The 17,890-nt window shown below is 32.8% G+C and overlaps 2 protein-coding genes across 2 annotated transcripts; both read left to right on the plus strand.

Annotated features, from left to right (window-relative positions):
- Positions 116-2,662, plus strand: LOC104746770 (acetolactate synthase small subunit 1, chloroplastic-like). Its single transcript, XM_010468291.2, has 10 exons — positions 116-286; positions 503-778; positions 866-949; positions 1,154-1,222; positions 1,309-1,392; positions 1,498-1,653; positions 1,751-1,831; positions 1,949-2,053; positions 2,150-2,270; positions 2,357-2,662. Exons 1-10 carry the CDS (start codon positions 116-118, stop codon positions 2,473-2,475), a joined length of 1,266 nt encoding a protein of 421 aa, XP_010466593.1. The 3' UTR covers positions 2,476-2,662.
- Positions 13,979-15,992, plus strand: LOC104746771. Its single transcript, XM_010468292.1, has 3 exons — positions 13,979-15,020; positions 15,124-15,313; positions 15,418-15,992. Exons 1-3 carry the CDS (start codon positions 14,574-14,576, stop codon positions 15,960-15,962), a joined length of 1,182 nt encoding a protein of 393 aa, XP_010466594.1. The 5' UTR covers positions 13,979-14,573; the 3' UTR covers positions 15,963-15,992.

A 17,890-nucleotide genomic window follows, 5' to 3' on the forward strand; every position in this document is an offset into this window, starting at 1 on the left:
CTTAGATCTGTACTAAGGTCACTTCACAAAGGTTTTTTCTTTTTACACCCAAATTTACATTTTCTCTCTTCTTCTCTCTGTTTTCCGCCTCTCAGCACTCTTACTCTCCCCAGCAATGGCGGCGACTGTGACAGCTGCTTCATTGTACCCATCACGTGTCCACTTCCAGAACCAGAACAAGGGTTGTGGCTTTTCGGAAAAAACCCCCAACTCAGTCCAAGTAACTCAGATCATCGATGGGAGGAGAACGAGGAATGCCACTGCTCTCTCCGCGAATAGTAGTAATGTTGGCATGGCATGAATAGTAGTAATGTTGGATGATAAAAAATTTCAAGCTATGATTTTTCAGTATTAGTGTAGTTTGAAAATGTTCGGTCAACATCAAAGCATATTCTTTCGTCTTTCTACTTCTCCATGAATAGTGAAATTAAAATATATTTTTTTTTCTTTCATTTGATACTTACTTGACCACTAAAATCCTCAAAAGATTGTAGTAAATTAGTTGTGGATCAGTCGATCAGATAGTTTTTTCTCAATATCATGGCTTGAACTTTTTATTTTCAGAGTAAGGAGGCATACAATCTCGGTGTTTGTGGGTGATGAGAGGGGTATGATAAACCGGATAGCTGGTGTGTTTGCTAGTAGGGGATATAATACTGAGTCTCTTGCCATGGGGTTGAATGAAGACAAGGCTCTGTTTACTATAGTTGTTCTTGGGACAGACAAAGTCCTCCAACAAGTTGTAGAACAGCTTAACAAACTCGACAATGTCATCAAGGTTTTCTCTGTTAACTCGGCTCATTAGCGTTTTCATGTTGTTCTCAAGTTGTGACTCTAATCTTGCACTCATTATGGTTTGCTTCAGGTGGAAGATCTATCTAAGGAGCCGCATGTAGAACGTGAACTAATGCTCATTAAACTTAATGCTGATCCAAGCACCCGTTCAGAGGTAAAGAATAGTTTTGCAAGAAGGAACTACACTCCAACTTAGTATTAAAAATTGGGTGGATGGTCAAAGTTGGTTTTCTTGGGTATACTATATAAATGCAGTCACACTGAAAAACGCTAAGGATATGGATGAAAGGAAGCTTTCAGTCTTTATGATTATTGGATATTAAAAAAAGGTCTCTAATAAAATTTCCATGTACTACAGATCATGTGGTTGGTGGATATCTTTAGAGCAAAAATAGTGGATACCTCTGAGCACTCTCTAATGATTGAGGTAAAACCTTTTTCTTCATTTTATAGGTACTCAGATCATATGCTCAATATGATTCTAATAAGGTCAAGTTTTTCATTCCTTATTAGGGAACTGGAGACTCAGGAAAATTAGTTGCACTTGAGAGAAACTTAGAGAAGTTTGGAATAAAAGAAATCGCGAGAACAGGGAAGGTATAGAGTCACTATTTGCTACATTCCTATAACTGCTAATTCAGGAATATTTCTTTTTTTCATTCCTATATATAACTGTTGTTGTATACTACTGTTTACCTCTAGATTGCTCTGAGACGGGAAAAGATGGGAGAAACCGCTCCGTTTTGGAGATTTGCAGCGGCGTCATGCTCACTAGTTCATTTAAAGGAACCGTCTCATGAGACTGTTGCAGAGAAAACAAAGCTAGCATTGACTGGAAATGGCCATGCATCATCGGGGGTATAGGATAAATTAAATTAGCTAATTTATTTCTCCATGCTGTACATATCTAAGCACCAGTCGACTGATCAAGATGAGCTAACTAATTTATTTTTAGGGTGACGTTTATCCAGTGGAACCCTATGATGATTTCAAACCGGTCCTTGACGCTCATTGGGGAATGGTATACGACGAAGATGTAAGATACATTTCTTGGTTACTGCGTTCGTACGTTTTATATAATTTTCTTGTTGATTCAGAAAATTGGGATGACAAAAAATGAAGGATAAAACTGTTTTTAACTTATTGCATGCAGTCGAGAGGAAACCGGTCTCACACGTTATCGATACTTGTAACGAACGTACCCAGAGTTCTTAACCTAATAACCGGAGCTATCTCTAGGAGGGGTTATAACATCCAGGTTATTATGCTTGCTTATAGTTAGTTATGTGAATACATACATGCTCTTCTCTTTTCTGCCAAGAGTATTTGAAAATTGTCAATTTTATTGCTCTAGAGTCTAGCTGTTGGTCCTGCTGAGAAAGAAGGCTTATGTCGGATTACGACAGTTATCCCCGGAACTGATGATCATATAGACAAATTGGTTAGGCAGCTTCAGATGTTGATTGATCTTCACGGGTGAGCAAATGGTTCAGTAGTAGTTGGCTATTCATATTTTAGCTAGGTCTAGGTCTAGTAACGTTTCTCTTTGAATGAGCTTTCTAGGTCCTAAATATTACCAACATGCCATTTGCGGAGCGAGAGCTGATGCTCATCAAAGTAGCAGCTCATACTTGTGCAAGGAGAGTGATAGAAGCAGTGAAAATGCATAATAATAAGTAACTTAACCATGGTTAGTTGTGAGACTTAACCATGGTTAGTTTAGGTTATTTCTTGAGTTTATGGCTATATATAGGGTCTGAGAGAGTAAGAGAGGATTATCGAGTATTTGGTGAGGTCTTTTAGGGGGAGTGGGAGGAGCTCCATTAATAAAATCCTCAGTCCCTTTTGTAATTCCAGTTCTATAATCTATCAAGTCTATTTTATATAAGCAAATCGTATCAAATTGGTATCAGAGCCAGGTTCGTTCCAATGGGATATGGTGATGGTTCTGTGGAGGTTCCTGTTTACTATGGCGATGAAGATCCAGCGATGTGGATTTCATGGGTTGAAGATTACTTCATTGACCATGGATTCACGGAAGAGACGAAGATTTCTTTTGCATATGGATTTATGGAAGGTGTTGCTCTGTTGTGGTTTCAAGAGTCACATGCTGCGTTCACCAGCTGGAATGAGATCAAGATCGGTCTGCTTCAACGATTCAGCAAAGGAAAAGAGAGAGTTGTGGCTGATCTAACGCAGAGTGATGGATTTGACTCTAAGATGAGCAGATGGACGAGCTATTTGGACAAGCTAGAGAAATATCTCCTAGAGATTGAGGAGTGTTATGAAAAACCAAGTGCTGAAGAGAAGAAGAAGACTGCAGCAACAGAAGTGGTGGTATGTCAAAGAGTAGCAGAAGAAGAAGATGTGTCTGTATCATTGGATAATCTCTTCCAAAAAGAACAAACGGGTGTGCAAAAAATGTCAGATATTGAGAATAGTGAACCTGTCTGCCAAGTGTTCGATCAAATGCCTCTGGGAAGAAAAGTGAACTCGAAGAAGAAAAAAAAGAAGAGATGGAAAGCACTTTCAAAGATTGATGGGTTTGAACGTAGTTTCAAACTCAAAGGGGATACAGATTTTGCGAAGCTGTTGACAAAGAGGAAAGATGAACACATGAACTTCTATTCGCCACAAGTGTTTGAGGGAAAGCTGGGCCTTAAGGTACAATCTGCTGAGCCAAAGAAGACAGATATCACAATGTCTCTAGACGCCCACCAAGTGTTCGAGGAAATGATCAAGAAGAAAAAGAGACAGAAAAAGACGAAGAAGCCAGTTCAAATGCGAAAGAATAACACCAAAGGTAAAACGAAGACAGAAGCAGCGAGCCCAGGAACCAAAGTGAGTAAAAACGCCCATCTAATGATTCTTGAGAGGCCATGGAAAGGTCAAAGAGTGCTAAGAAGGAAAAATATGGTGAATGGGAAGTTAAAGAGATGCAAGTTCAAACCAGGGAGCGCAGACCAACCCAGATTTCAGTCTCCCATGAAGAACGATTTCAAAATTCAAATAACAAGGAGATTGAAAGGATGTGAAAGAGTGAAGTGTAGTTGTGTTGTGCTTGATAAGCTGCTACTATGGGAATTTAAAGTGAAGAAAAAGAGGTCACAATTTGGGAACAAAGTAAATTGTTATCTAGTGCGTAATGATAAGCTGCTGAGTAGAGATTGGAACAACCAGAGTCAACAAGTGTGCAGTACTATGCTGATAATGGGAGTTAAAATAGCTAAGGAGAAGAGGTTCTGGACTGCTAGAAAGAGACGCAAATTTCGACATAAGCACAAGAAGAAGGTAATGCAGTTCTTAACCTTTCACACAAAGAGAGCTCTTGTTGAGCAGGTTTTCATAATGAAGAAGAGGGCAAGGAAGAAGCTTGGCAGAAAATTTATGAAGCTTAACAATAGCTTCCAAGTATTGATCTATGTAAAGCTACTATGGCGATTCATCACAGCTAAAAGGAAGCAGTCATTGACAAGCGGAATGAGAGCTAAGTTTAGAAAGAAGCACCATGAAAGAGAGACCTGTGTGATATATAAAGAAATGCAAGGTGAGGGGCTTTATAAGACGGAGGATGGTATGCACCCTAACTGTCATGTGATCCGTAAGATGTGGCTGCTAAAAGTTACACCGAGGGTTAATTTCTTTCTTTGTCTTAAGAAGAGTCCATGGGATAGAATTGCATTTAATGGTACCAAGATCAGACGGGTTAAATGTTGGAAGGGTGTTAAGAAAAAGATACAATGGTCAATGCTAGGTATTGAGAAACTAATTGAGGTGGCCGTGAAAACCTTAGTTGGATGGTGTTAGCTTGGGGATAGTTGCACTGGTTCTTACTGCAGATTTCATGCGCAAGTTAAAAATAATGGGCGATCATTCTTCTCTTAATATTATTGCTGCAATGGAGGTCTCAACAAAACAGAAGCATACAGTCTCATTAGCCTTCACTACTGCTGATAAATTTCAAACAATGCTGAAAATCAGAGTGGCTGCTGTTAGACGAGAAAGGGAAGTAAAGCTGATGGAGATGGGTTTTCTGGTTGTCTATCTAAACATGGTGGTTGAACGGGAAAAAGAAAAGAATGGCATGGCGTGGGAAATTTGTTATATGGAGCAAAAACCTTGGGAGATAGAAATAATGTTTCCACCGGATGTTGTCACGGCCAAACAGATAATCCTATTGCCTAGTTCAGTGTCCTCGTTTGCAGAGAATATTAGACATGATGATATTGAAGACATGTTGACGTGTGACACTCTGATCCAAGCAAGAGACGTAATGTTGGCGCAGCTAAAGGAAAATCTCAAAGTCGGATCAGAACTGAATTTGGATTTGGAGGCCAGGTACAATCTGAAAACAGGGCATGAAGAGTTGTTGGTGAAGTGGGACGTGCGNAGCGGAATGAGAGCTAAGTTTAGAAAGAAGCACCATGAAAGAGAGACCTGTGTGATATATAAAGAAATGCAAGGTGAGGGGCTTTATAAGACGGAGGATGGTATGCACCCTAACTGTCATGTGATCCGTAAGATGTGGCTGCTAAAAGTTACACCGAGGGTTAATTTCTTTCTTTGTCTTAAGAAGAGTCCATGGGATAGAATTGCATTTAATGGTACCAAGATCAGACGGGTTAAATGTTGGAAGGGTGTTAAGAAAAAGATACAATGGTCAATGCTAGGTATTGAGAAACTAATTGAGGTGGCCGTGAAAACCTTAGTTGGATGGTGTTAGCTTGGGGATAGTTGCACTGGTTCTTACTGCAGATTTCATGCGCAAGTTAAAAATAATGGGCGATCATTCTTCTCTTAATATTATTGCTGCAATGGAGGTCTCAACAAAACAGAAGCATACAGTCTCATTAGCCTTCACTACTGCTGATAAATTTCAAACAATGCTGAAAATCAGAGTGGCTGCTGTTAGACGAGAAAGGGAAGTAAAGCTGATGGAGATGGGTTTTCTGGTTGTCTATCTAAACATGGTGGTTGAACGGGAAAAAGAAAAGAATGGCATGGCGTGGGAAATTTGTTATATGGAGCAAAAACCTTGGGAGATAGAAATAATGTTTCCACCGGATGTTGTCACGGCCAAACAGATAATCCTATTGCCTAGTTCAGTGTCCTCGTTTGCAGAGAATATTAGACATGATGATATTGAAGACATGTTGACGTGTGACACTCTGATCCAAGCAAGAGACGTAATGTTGGCGCAGCTAAAGGAAAATCTCAAAGTCGGATCAGAACTGAATTTGGATTTGGAGGCCAGGTACAATCTGAAAACAGGGCATGAAGAGTTGTTGGTGAAGTGGGACGTGCGGCCAGAATATGGATATCCTTGGGAGCTCAAAAGAGGAGTTGGCTAAACAGCTTGCTCATTTCAACCTTGAGGACAAGGTTGTTTTCAAAGGCAGGGGTATTGATAGAAGCAGTGAAAATGCATAATAATAAGTAACTTAACCATGGTTAGTTGTGAGACTTAACCATGGTTAGTTTAGGTTATTTCTTGAGTCTATGGCTATATATAGGGTCTGAGAGAGTAAGAGAGGATTATCGAGTATTTGGTGAGGTCTTTTAGGGGGAGTGGGAGGAGCTCCATTAATAAAATCCTCAGTCCCTTTTGTAATTCCAGTTCTATAATCTATCAAGTCTATTTTATATAAGCAAATCGTATCAGAGAGATATTCTAGATATTGTCTAAACCTTCGCTTTCTCGTGTTACTGTCGTTGCCCAATAAATTAAACAAATTCAGTTTAAAGCATTTATGAAAAAAAAAAACAAATTATATATTTCTACATGATAAGTTGATAACTATGCAAAATCGTGAAGTGACCTTAGTATAGTGACAGGAAGTAAATTTAATTGTAGAAGGCACCATCATATCAAACATCGAGTCTCGCTTCCTACGAATGTAGGAATTTGGCTAATTGGTCGGCCAGTTGTGACCTAATGGTTGACCAAAAAAAAACTATGCAAAATCATCCATGCATTTACAATATGTTAAAATAAAATTTTTTTACATTCAAAATTTCTTTGAAATCTTTAGATAGATGGATTACAAAAGTATCCATTAAGATGTAATACATTCATGCCAATTAAATTGTTAATCTGTAAAAATTCCTCATCAGAAATTTGAATATATATTGGCAGTTTAACTAGGAGCATATAATATCATTTTAGCTGCCCATTTGATTGATCTGATTTATAGTCACAACTGAAGATAAATTCATTTGGCTTTTTCTTTGCAAAACTTNAAAAAAAAAAAAAAAAAAAAAAAAAAAAAAAAAAAAAAAAAAAACCGTATACAATATGTCAAGCGAATCAATTTTTCTAACATGCATTGTAAACATAATTGTGATTTTGTAAGTGAAACATAACTGAGGGTTTAAGTTTCGAAAAACAAATACTTGAGGCTTTTAACAATCTAATCAAAATTAAAGAAAAGTTCTCTATATTATTATATATTGAAATCTATAACAAATCATTTTATTACAATAAACACGGTTTGTGGTCTATGGAATTTTATTTATTTGACAATGAAATTATGCATTTAAAAATGAATTTAGCAATAACTCAGAAGTTTTATTTCGTAGTGTTTTCATTAATTAAAAATATCCAACTTAGTTTTGTCTTAATCAAAATTACAAAACTACATGGTTTAGTTAATATTTAAAATACCTTTGTGCAATTTCTAATTAAATTATCGAATATAACTATATATATTTCTATATATAGTAATATAGATATGGTTGTTCTCAACAAATATGTATCATTCATTTTGAAGAAAAATGGTATGGAGATGTCGTGACATTTGGAGTCAAACAGTAGGGATACTGATACTGATTAAAGAAAAGAAAAACCAAATCCATTTCAGACTAAAACCATATCTCAAATATATGTAATCAAATAGTATATATCCACTAATTTATATATAACATATTATTATTCAATAAAAATCATGGACCACAAATCCACAACTTCTTAACAGAAAAAAAAAAAATCTCTTTAATTTTTGTGGAAAGGAAAAGTGTCGTTACTGTCAACATTATTTCACTTAGAAAAATAGGGTACACTTTCTAATTATCAGGTCTTAAAATTAATTAAATCATAAGAATTGATGATAAATACATTCACTCTTATATATTCCCTCTGTTTCACAAAAAGTGTCATTTTGGAGAAAAAAATTTGTTACACAAAGAGTGTCATTCTACATTTCTAATGTGCTTTTTAATGCTATATTTTCTTTTTTACCCCTAAACCCAAAGCTATTTTCACTGAATTTAAACATTAATTACTAATTAAATAGGGGCAAAATTGTATAATTCAAACTTTTCTTAATTTGTGTGCAATGTGTCAGAATGACACTCTTTGTGAAACAAAGGGAGTACAATTTAGAACTATATTTCAAGACATGATAATAGAAAGTCCATTTTATACATCAATAATATTTGAAAATTTTATAGTATTATGAATTGCCTAGTTAGTGAAAACAAACTACAAGGAGTAGTTAAAATAGACTGCTTTATTAATGTGGTTAGCAAATGAATAGTATGGGAAAAAATATGGACAAGCTCATGAAATTCATCAAAAGGTAGGGCCTTAACTTGGTTATTCCCCAGAGCCTATCAAGCAAAAGAAAAAAAAAAGTACTTATATATCAAAGGCTGTAACTTTCCTAAATTCATTGAAAAATTAAAAGTGCTAATTATGATGATGATATGAGTCTTTAAAACAGCTAATCTCCAAATCAGTTCAAATGTGGCTATGTTTTTCTCCCAATGTTCTTAGCAAGATATACGGTTCATAAATTAGCATTTGCCATTTTCTAGTAAATCCACTTCTGAATCATGTAATCACATAGTTAGATGAGTTTATAAAATCATAAATTTTAATCATACCATCAAATTATCTACCAAAAATAATAACAATTAGACATCTGAATAGAGAATGTATTATACGGATTATAATCATGACTTTGTTAAAGTAAAACACTTTTTTTTTTAATTTAATCAACTTATGAAAATTTAGAGAGAGGGAAACTTAATGATGGATTTCAGTATAGAATAATTGCGGTTTATAAAAGAAGTTCTCTAAAGCGGAAGCATTCACTATGCTTTTCACAAAATAATACTCCCTCTGTATCAGAATATATGATGTTGTAGGATTTTATTTTGTATCAGAATAGATGATTTTCTATATACTTTTATCAATTAATGCTAAGAAATTGCAAAGTTCAAGAATCATTAAATGAAAATTTAAGAGTTTGATGAAATATTATTGGTTAATAATTATAAAAATATATTATTAGAAAATAATAATACACTTATTATTAAATAATAAATGTTTTTCTTGATTTATGTAAAAATCCTAAAACATCATCTATTATGATACAGAGGGAGTAATAGTATTAGGATTATAAAAGTACCAAATCCATTAACAAAAAAAGAAAAGAAAATACAGTATGAATTACCAGTGGTTGTATTTTATTGGTAAAAGAGATACGTCATCTGGGAAATTTCGATATGGTGGTTGGGTTAAGGCAAGACAAAGTGGTTGATTTTGAAACCAAAGGTTGAGTATACTAATTTAATTGCCTAAAAACCATGATTAAGGAATTAAATAAATTATAAAGAAAAAGCCAAAAGGAAGAGGATAAAAAAGGTAAAATGGGAGTGGAAATAATTAGTGTTGTCAGGTCCCAGAGATGTATTACTGTTTCCCCCTTAATTAAACTTTAATTTATTTGGGAATCTAAGAAACAATAAAGGTAAGAAACAAAAAACTAGGTGATTTTATTAAGTTTTAATTTTTAAACAAAACATATTTGTACATAAATGCTGGGATTTGAAACCCATTATTATTGTGTCAAAAGTGAAAAAAAAATTCATGTGAATAAACAACTCATGACTTGTAAATTAATATGCCTAAGAGCTTCTTCAGATTTGAGAATAATAGTATGCAGTACAGTCAAATACATTACACGTAGCTGAAACCTTATTAGAATATGTAATTACTACTATATTATAGCGAATGAACCGTGCAGTGGTACTTTAAATGTNTACTCCCTCTGTATCAGAATAGATGATGTTGTAGGATTTTATTTTGTATCAGAATAGATGATTTTCTATATACTTTTATCAATTAATGCTAAGAAATTGCAAAGTTCAAGAATCATTAAATGAAAATTTAAGAGTTTGATGAAATATTATTGGTTAATAATTATAAAAATATATTATTAGAAAATAATAATACACTTATTATTAAATAATAAATGTTTTTCTTGATTTATGTAAAAATCCTAAAACATCATCTATTATGATACAGAGGGAGTAATAGTATTAGGATTATAAAAGTACCAAATCCATTAACAAAAAAAGAAAAGAAAATACAGTATGAATTACCAGTGGTTGTATTTTATTGGTAAAAGAGATACGTCATCTGGGAAATTTCGATATGGTGGTTGGGTTAAGGCAAGACAAAGTGGTTGATTTTGAAACCAAAGGTTGAGTATACTAATTTAATTGCCTAAAAACCATGATTAAGGAATTAAATAAATTATAAAGAAAAAGCCAAAAGGAAGAGGATAAAAAAGGTAAAATGGGAGTGGAAATAATTAGTGTTGTCAGGTCCCAGAGATGTATTACTGTTTCCCCCTTAATTAAACTTTAATTTATTTGGGAATCTAAGAAACAATAAAGGTAAGAAACAAAAAACTAGGTGATTTTATTAAGTTTTAATTTTTAAACAAAACATATTTGTACATAAATGCTGGGATTTGAAACCCATTATTATTGTGTCAAAAGTGAAAAAAAAATTCATGTGAATAAACAACTCATGACTTGTAAATTAATATGCCTAAGAGCTTCTTCAGATTTGAGAATAATAGTATGCAGTACAGTCAAATACATTACACGTAGCTGAAACCTTATTAGAATATGTAATTACTACTATATTATAGCGAATGAACCGTGCAGTGGTACTTTAAATGTACCTCTAGAATAAGGGTTTAATTTATAAACTAGTACTATCTTTTAGAGTTGGAGTTGAAGTGTATAAAAGGATATGCTTAAGCAGTAGTATTTGCTTATTTTAGTGTTTGTTTTAGCTAGGTAAGAGTACTTATGGAGTACTGTTGAATCAATATGATGGTAAAGTATGGCATCTTAATATCTACTAAAGATGTGTCGTAAAGATCAATTCATATAATTCATGCCATGTTTTTTTTAGTCATTTACTTCTCCTTTAAATTTTTTTTTTTTTGGTCAAATAATTTCACAAAAACTTAATTTATAAAAAACATAATAGTTTCAAATACTTATTCGTGGTGAAATTTGATTANTTTTTTTTTTTTTTTTTTTTGCATTTCTTGATTATTCTAACCGGGATGATGATTATTGTAAGTAATGTACGTACTACAAATGATACAATAAAAATTATTTGGGATATCGATGAGTTCCTTACGAAATACTTCAACACTGAAGTTAAAAGAACCATAAGAGATTATTACTCCTAATTATCACATATCATCCGAACAAACATGCTCGATAGGTTATTGTAAATTGTAATGGTGTCGTTTCTATTGCCTTAAGATGTGATATCAATCATAAGTTGGTTTTAGGAATGGCAAAAAGTACGAGTTATTTTTGCTTGGATATTTCACGCTTATAGGTATTTGTCCGCTACTTTGATGCATACTATTGTTTTCAAAAAATCCTATTTAGATATACATATCATATACTAGTGATTAGCAAATACATTCAATTTAGTTAAACAATATAATTTATACTGTTTTAAATTTAATATACATCTTATGATTTTATTTTAGGTATTTTCATATAGTATTGTGAAACTAAACAAAATTTGTATTTATTTTTAAAAACCGACATAGTCCACTTAAGTTATATACTACATGTCTATATATATTGCCACGCACAGGGGAAAAAGGGGAAATAAAGTGATAGAAAAGGGTTTTGATAACTTGATTGCTGTAGAGGGAAAGTATCATCAGCTTTTCGTTTTGGGGAGAAGAATCCCACACTTTTCTTTTTCTTTGTTTTAAATTACATTTGTACATTGATATAGCTATATAGCATTAATGTATATATCACACACACGCACAAGAATAATTTGTTTATAATATTTTTCTCTTTTTTTCTTAGACCAACTTAAATTTTATCAGTTTTCATATTTAAATTATCAAGAAAAAATACAAATAAAAAATAGTCAACATAAATATCATAAAACACTTAGAAAATTATTTACAAAACAACCGATAAGTAATTTAGAATACAACCAAGTAAACACATAAGTTTTAAGACTTTCTCTCATATTAAGTGTGGTTCTAGTTCTAGTAGTGAAGTGTTTCTACTAGAAATGAGACTAATTATGATAGACCACATACATATGAGTACATGTCTAAAGGCAATGCATGTACCACTGAAAACATATTTTTGATATAATCAAAATGTTAAGTTGTGGCATCAGCAAATTGAAAAGAAATGACAAAAATCTCGAATTCACGTCTAATTTTACATAGTTACAAAAACAGCTCGTTCATAGTTGATCCGACTTCACTCCACATAAATGATAAACGCTTAAAAAATCTTGGTCATATAAATTCAAAGATTTTTAACACAAAAATAATCGAGTATTTGCTTTATTCAACAGAATAACTACTAGTATTAAATAGTGTTATGCAACAAATCACCCAATATAGAATAAAGTTTATGATTTTATTTTTCTTTTAAAGTTTGAATACGCATGATTTCAAATGTTTGTAGTTGAACATTTTGCAAATGTTAAAATGAGCGAAATATGTACAATACCAATAAGTTTAATATCTTGACAAAAGAAAAAATATGTTCTAGTACAAACATCATAATATAGTATTATTTTAGAAAAGATATTAATTTAGATGCATGATACAATTTAGAAAAATTGTACAGATGTATTATAATAGGTCTGATTAATTATACAAAGAGGTACAAATTTTTTAACCAACAGAAAAAATTATGAACAAAAACAAAATGATTAAAAACGATACAAAGTAAATATACAAGATAACAGTAAGAAACAAAATTTAAGAATAGAAAAATCAAAACGATATATATCTCATACTGATGTAGCATGGGGGTGACCAAACCAAATCCAATACAAACAGTAGATGATATAGGTAGGTATAAAAATACGAACCTGAGTAGTCACTATTGGAAACTCATAATGTATATTTGTTTCCATTGTCCTCTAATTTACCAGCAGCTAGGATAATTGCATACATGCGTACAAAGGAAGAGTCATCTTCTTCTTTTTATAGTACTACTGTAGTATTCGTTTTTTTGTTTTTAACCCGTACATTTCTTTAAATTCTCGATTCCACTTTTTTTTTTTACTCCATTCATTTTTTTTTTTCCTTTTGTTTACTTTTACTTTTCTTCTTTATATGAATAGACCAAACGGTCAAATATTTGGGGCCCCTGTCTTTTTGCATGATTTTTAGTAATTTTGAGTTAATGGTTTTGTGATTTTAATGTGGGTTTTAATAAAGCAAAGCTTAAAGTCTCATAATTACAGCATGGGTATATCTTTTTTAAATACTCTTTTAATAGGAGTAGTGTTATCATTTCAACATTCAGATTATTACTATTAACTTTTACTTTTTCTTTTATTTTAAAAAAATTGTCGTCAGCCTTTTTTTCCTCTTTTGTCCTTTAGTGGTCAGCCTAATACTGTATATTATTTTCCCCTTATTTTACTGACATTATATTATTATTACTCAAATAAGCTGATCATACCAATACTGTATTACTAAAAAAAAAAAAAAAATCTAGTTTTGTTTTTAACCCAGAGTAACAGATTTACTTAAGACACGTGTTGAGTCAATATTGGATTAAAGTCAGTTTCCACTATACCTTTAAATAAAAATAAACAAAAAAGGAATAACCCGTTTTCGGATATGCCCGATATTCCACGGTAGTGGAGGACAAAAAAGTAATTGTACAGTTACCACAATTACTGACACGTCTCCTGTAAAAAGGATTCACCACTACGCTAAAATGAAAACGACAAAAAAGTAAAAGGTGAAACGGTAAAAATAAAATATTATCCGACGTGGCATTACAGTGCCTAGTCACCATTTGAGAGAGCCTCTTCAACTTCGGGATCTCTCTCTTACTACTCCTTTATAAGATTAAGCCAACCTCTCTTTACCCACACCATCCACACACACACACACACACAAATAAGAAAAAAAAAATTAACAAATTCATCACAAAAATACGTTTTCTTCTTATATAATAATTTCTCTCTCTAAGATTTGTCGCTTACCTTTTGAAATTCATCCGGCGATGAATCTCGCCGGGAAAATGAATATTCCGGTTATGATATCTGTATCTGTAACTAGTAACGCCGTCGTCTCTTACCATCGCCGTCATGTCTTCCGTGAAAAATCCTCGGAGCTGAACTGATCCTTCTCTTTAAGAGACTTTTTGTTTTTTTCGTTTTTGTTATTATTATTCTTTGCTTCGTTTTTTTGTTAAGAAGATGATCCGCTGATTTCAGAAGTTTCCTTCTGGTTTTTAGCTGAGAGGTTTTGTTAGATTCTTCTTCTTCTTCTTATTCTCTGGTTTTTGAATCCAATTTTGGAAGTTTTGTTTTTAAGTTTCTGTTGAAGAGAGATCTGAGATAGTGTATATGAAATTCAAATCTGTGAAAAACTTCTTTTGAATTTTGAATTTGACTTGTTGGGGACTCTTGTGAAAGAAGAAAGTTATAGATCTTCGTCTTTGTGAGAGCTATGCCATTTACGATGAAGATCCAACCGATTGATATCGATTCTTCTCCTCCAGCCGTAGTAGTACCTGGCAACAACAAACCGGTGCTCAAATCTCGTCTCAAACGTTTGTTCGATCGGCCCTTCACAAACGTATTGAGAAACACCGCAACAACAACAACCACCGAGAAACCATTTCTAGTCACCGAGAAACCATTCGTAATCACCGGTGTTGAAGTTCAACAGAACGGAGGAGGAGGAGGAGGAGTGACGGCGGAGTTCGAGCCAAGTTCTGTTTGCTTAGCGAAGATGGTTCAGAACTTCATAGAAGAAAACAACAACGAGAAACAAGCTAAATGTGGACGTAATCGCTGCAATTGCTTCAACGGCAACAACGATAGCTCCTCCGATGATGAATTAGATCTGTTCGGTGGTTCAATCGACGGTTGCGACGCTTCTGATCATCTCAAGGTAAACAAACAAACAAACAAATCTATCCCTTGTTCTTCGATTTTTTTTTTTTTTTTTTGATTAACCGAAAGCTGAATTAGGAATTTATGGATTATGAATTCAGAGTTTGATCCCGTGCACAACCGTCGCGGAGAGGAATCTGTTAGCCGACGCAGGGAAGATTGTAGATAAGAACAAATCGGTGAAACGAAAAGACGATATGAAGAAGATCGTCAACGAAGGACTCTTATCTCTAAACTACGATTCTTCAATCTGCAAATCTAAATGGGATAAATCTCCTTCCTTCCCAGCTGGTATAAATAAAGATCTTCTTCTTCATCTTCTTTTAACAACCAACTTTTTATGAACATCAAGTTTGTGTGACTGACTAATTGAATTTATTATATAATTTTGACAGGTGAATATGAGTACATAGATGTGATAATCGGAGAAGAAAGGTTAATAATCGATGTAGATTTCCGATCAGAGTTCGATATTGCGAGACAGACGAGTGGTTACAAGTCTTTGCTCCAATCTCTACCGTTCATCTTCGTCGGAAAATCTGATCGGTTGAGTCAGATCGTGTTTTTGATATCGGAAGCCGCGAAACAGAGCTTGAAGAAGAGAGGGATGCATTTTCCTCCTTGGAGGAAAGCTGAGTACATGCGATCTAAATGGCTTTCTTCTTATACCCGACGAGCTGGAGGGAACGCCGATGAGCAGCCGCCGGAGACGGATGTTACGGTGGGGGTTGCGGCGGTGGATGAGAAGGAGGTGACGGATAGTGTAGAGATTGATGAGCTGGTTTTTGAGGAGAAATGTTTATCTCCGACTCCGAGAGTGAAGAATATTAATTCTTCTTCTTCCTCCTCTCCAAACGACGGCGGCGATGATGACGTGGCGGTGGAGAGAGAAGTGAAGGCTGTTACCGGATTAGCTTCACTCTTTAAGGAAAAGCCCTGAATAATAATAAAAAAACAAATTTTGGAAGTTTTTTTTTTTCTTTCTTTTCTAATTTTCCTTAATTTTGATGGTAAAAAAAAAAAAAAATATATTAAAAAAATATATAACATTACCATATTATATATTCGCTTTTTCTTTCTTTTACCTTTTTCTGTAGTTGTTTTGACCTCTCTTGTTTTTTCTTTACAAGGGGTTTTTTTACCACTTTGTACTTAGTACCGTCCACGGTGAAAACAAATAAATAATTTACTTATTTCCCAGAATAAATAAAAATGTTATCCCTAAAATTTAGTACTTCCGAAACTCAAAAGAAACACCTGAGAAATCGTGCAGTGGAATATAAATATGTTTAAAAAATTTATTTTTTGTGTAATCTTAAGACGATACCGTTTAATATATGTAAGCAGATAAGGGAACATAAGAGTATGACACGATCTTTTTAATTTTTTTTTTTTAAGTTTCTCATCTTTTCATGAAACCTTTGATTAATTAAACGTTAAGCGTTACTACTAATTTTGTTTACTACTCATCCTTTTTTATTAAGTTTTGGTTAAAAATGACGACAGCATTGAGAGAAGAGAGAAGCTCGTGGGCTCTCGATACTTGTATGGAGTGCCAGAGCTGTTCTTGAACAACGTCTCTTATTCTCTTTTGCTTTGGAATTAACTTTTTTTTTATATATATAAGTAAGTTTTTTTTTGCCTTAATTGTTTTAGTTTAATGATTTTTTTTGTTTCGGTAATCTCATTTTATTTCTTTATTTGAACAACTTTAGACATTTCCCAAAATCTTGACACGTTAAAACTTGGTCCATTTTTTTTTTAACAAATTGGCTGTCCAACTAACTAATAAAACCATATAGCTTAGGTGGATTTTTTTGTTCTTGTTTTTAGTCTGAAAAAAATAACTTACGTGGATTTATAAAAGAATAATATGGATAATGAAAATTGACTCTTTATATCTACATTTCATAAAATAGAATTTTAAAACTAAATAATAAATACTAGTAATTTTAGTTATTTTTATAACTCTAATATGATAGGAGAATCTTATAAAATAATTATATATAAAATACTAAACATTTATCTTTATGTAATGAAGGAAAATAATATAAATGTTGAGTAATCAACTTAGATCATGGATAGGGACTATAAATCAAAATCGACTGAAATTACAAAATAAAATCAACTAAAATTACGGAGATTGTAAATTATAATTTAGATTAATTTGTAATATGTATGAGAGAGGTTATAATTTACTTTCAAGTTTAATAGTTAAAATTATTAAATTATAATTAATTTATAATTAATTTATTACAAATTAATTTATAATTTATTACAAATTAATTTATAATTTAATAGTTAAAACTTGAAAGTATGCGAGGTCCAAAATTACGGAGATTGTAGATTATAATTTAGATTAATAATTATAATTCACTTTCAAGTTTTAACTATTACGATGGACCTCGCAACAACGTATGAGAGAGGTTTTTATGTATTTATGTGGTTCCAATGTTATAACTGGATTGATGTTTTGTTTCTAAGAGATCAATAAATTTTGGATGAATGATTTTTTTGATTTATGTATTTGTCATTTTGCATTTCATTCAATTCAAAGGATAAAAAATAAAAAAAAGAATTTCAGTGGTTCGTGCTTGTAAAACGTGTTAGATATTTGTTCATGCAGTACCCATCGGTGTAGGTATGTATATTGCAGGAATAGAGAAATCGCAATTGTGACTCTTCTTGAACACAATAAATCAGTTTTTTTCCTTCTTATCAAGCTATAAAATATTCAATCGATAAAAGGGCACCTTTCAATATTTAAAAAGTATTTATTTTTTGGTTGAATTGATGTTACATTGTTTGTGTATGATTATTATAGTATATCAATCTATAACCAATAATCAATATAATAATATTAAATTA

This window comes from Camelina sativa, chromosome 15 (assembly GCF_000633955.1).
Source record: "Camelina sativa cultivar DH55 chromosome 15, Cs, whole genome shotgun sequence".
Lineage (NCBI taxonomy): Eukaryota > Viridiplantae > Streptophyta > Magnoliopsida > Brassicales > Brassicaceae > Camelina > Camelina sativa.

Excerpts from the sequence above, each read along its gene's own strand:
- LOC104746770 (XM_010468291.2), top strand. The coding sequence starts at position 116 with ATGGCGGCGACTGTGACAGCTGCTTCATTGTACCCATCACGTGTCCAC. Across the intron at positions 1,223-1,308 it reads AGCACTCTCTAATGATTGAG|GGAACTGGAGACTCAGGAAA; the intron begins GTAAAACCTTTT and ends ATTCCTTATTAG. Across the intron at positions 2,271-2,356 it reads GATGTTGATTGATCTTCACG|AGGTCCTAAATATTACCAAC; the intron begins GGTGAGCAAATG and ends AATGAGCTTTCT.
- LOC104746771 (XM_010468292.1), top strand. The coding sequence starts at position 14,574 with ATGCCATTTACGATGAAGATCCAACCGATTGATATCGATTCTTCTCCT. Across the intron at positions 15,021-15,123 it reads ACGCTTCTGATCATCTCAAG|AGTTTGATCCCGTGCACAAC; the intron begins GTAAACAAACAA and ends TTATGAATTCAG. Across the intron at positions 15,314-15,417 it reads ATCTCCTTCCTTCCCAGCTG|GTGAATATGAGTACATAGAT; the intron begins GTATAAATAAAG and ends TAATTTTGACAG.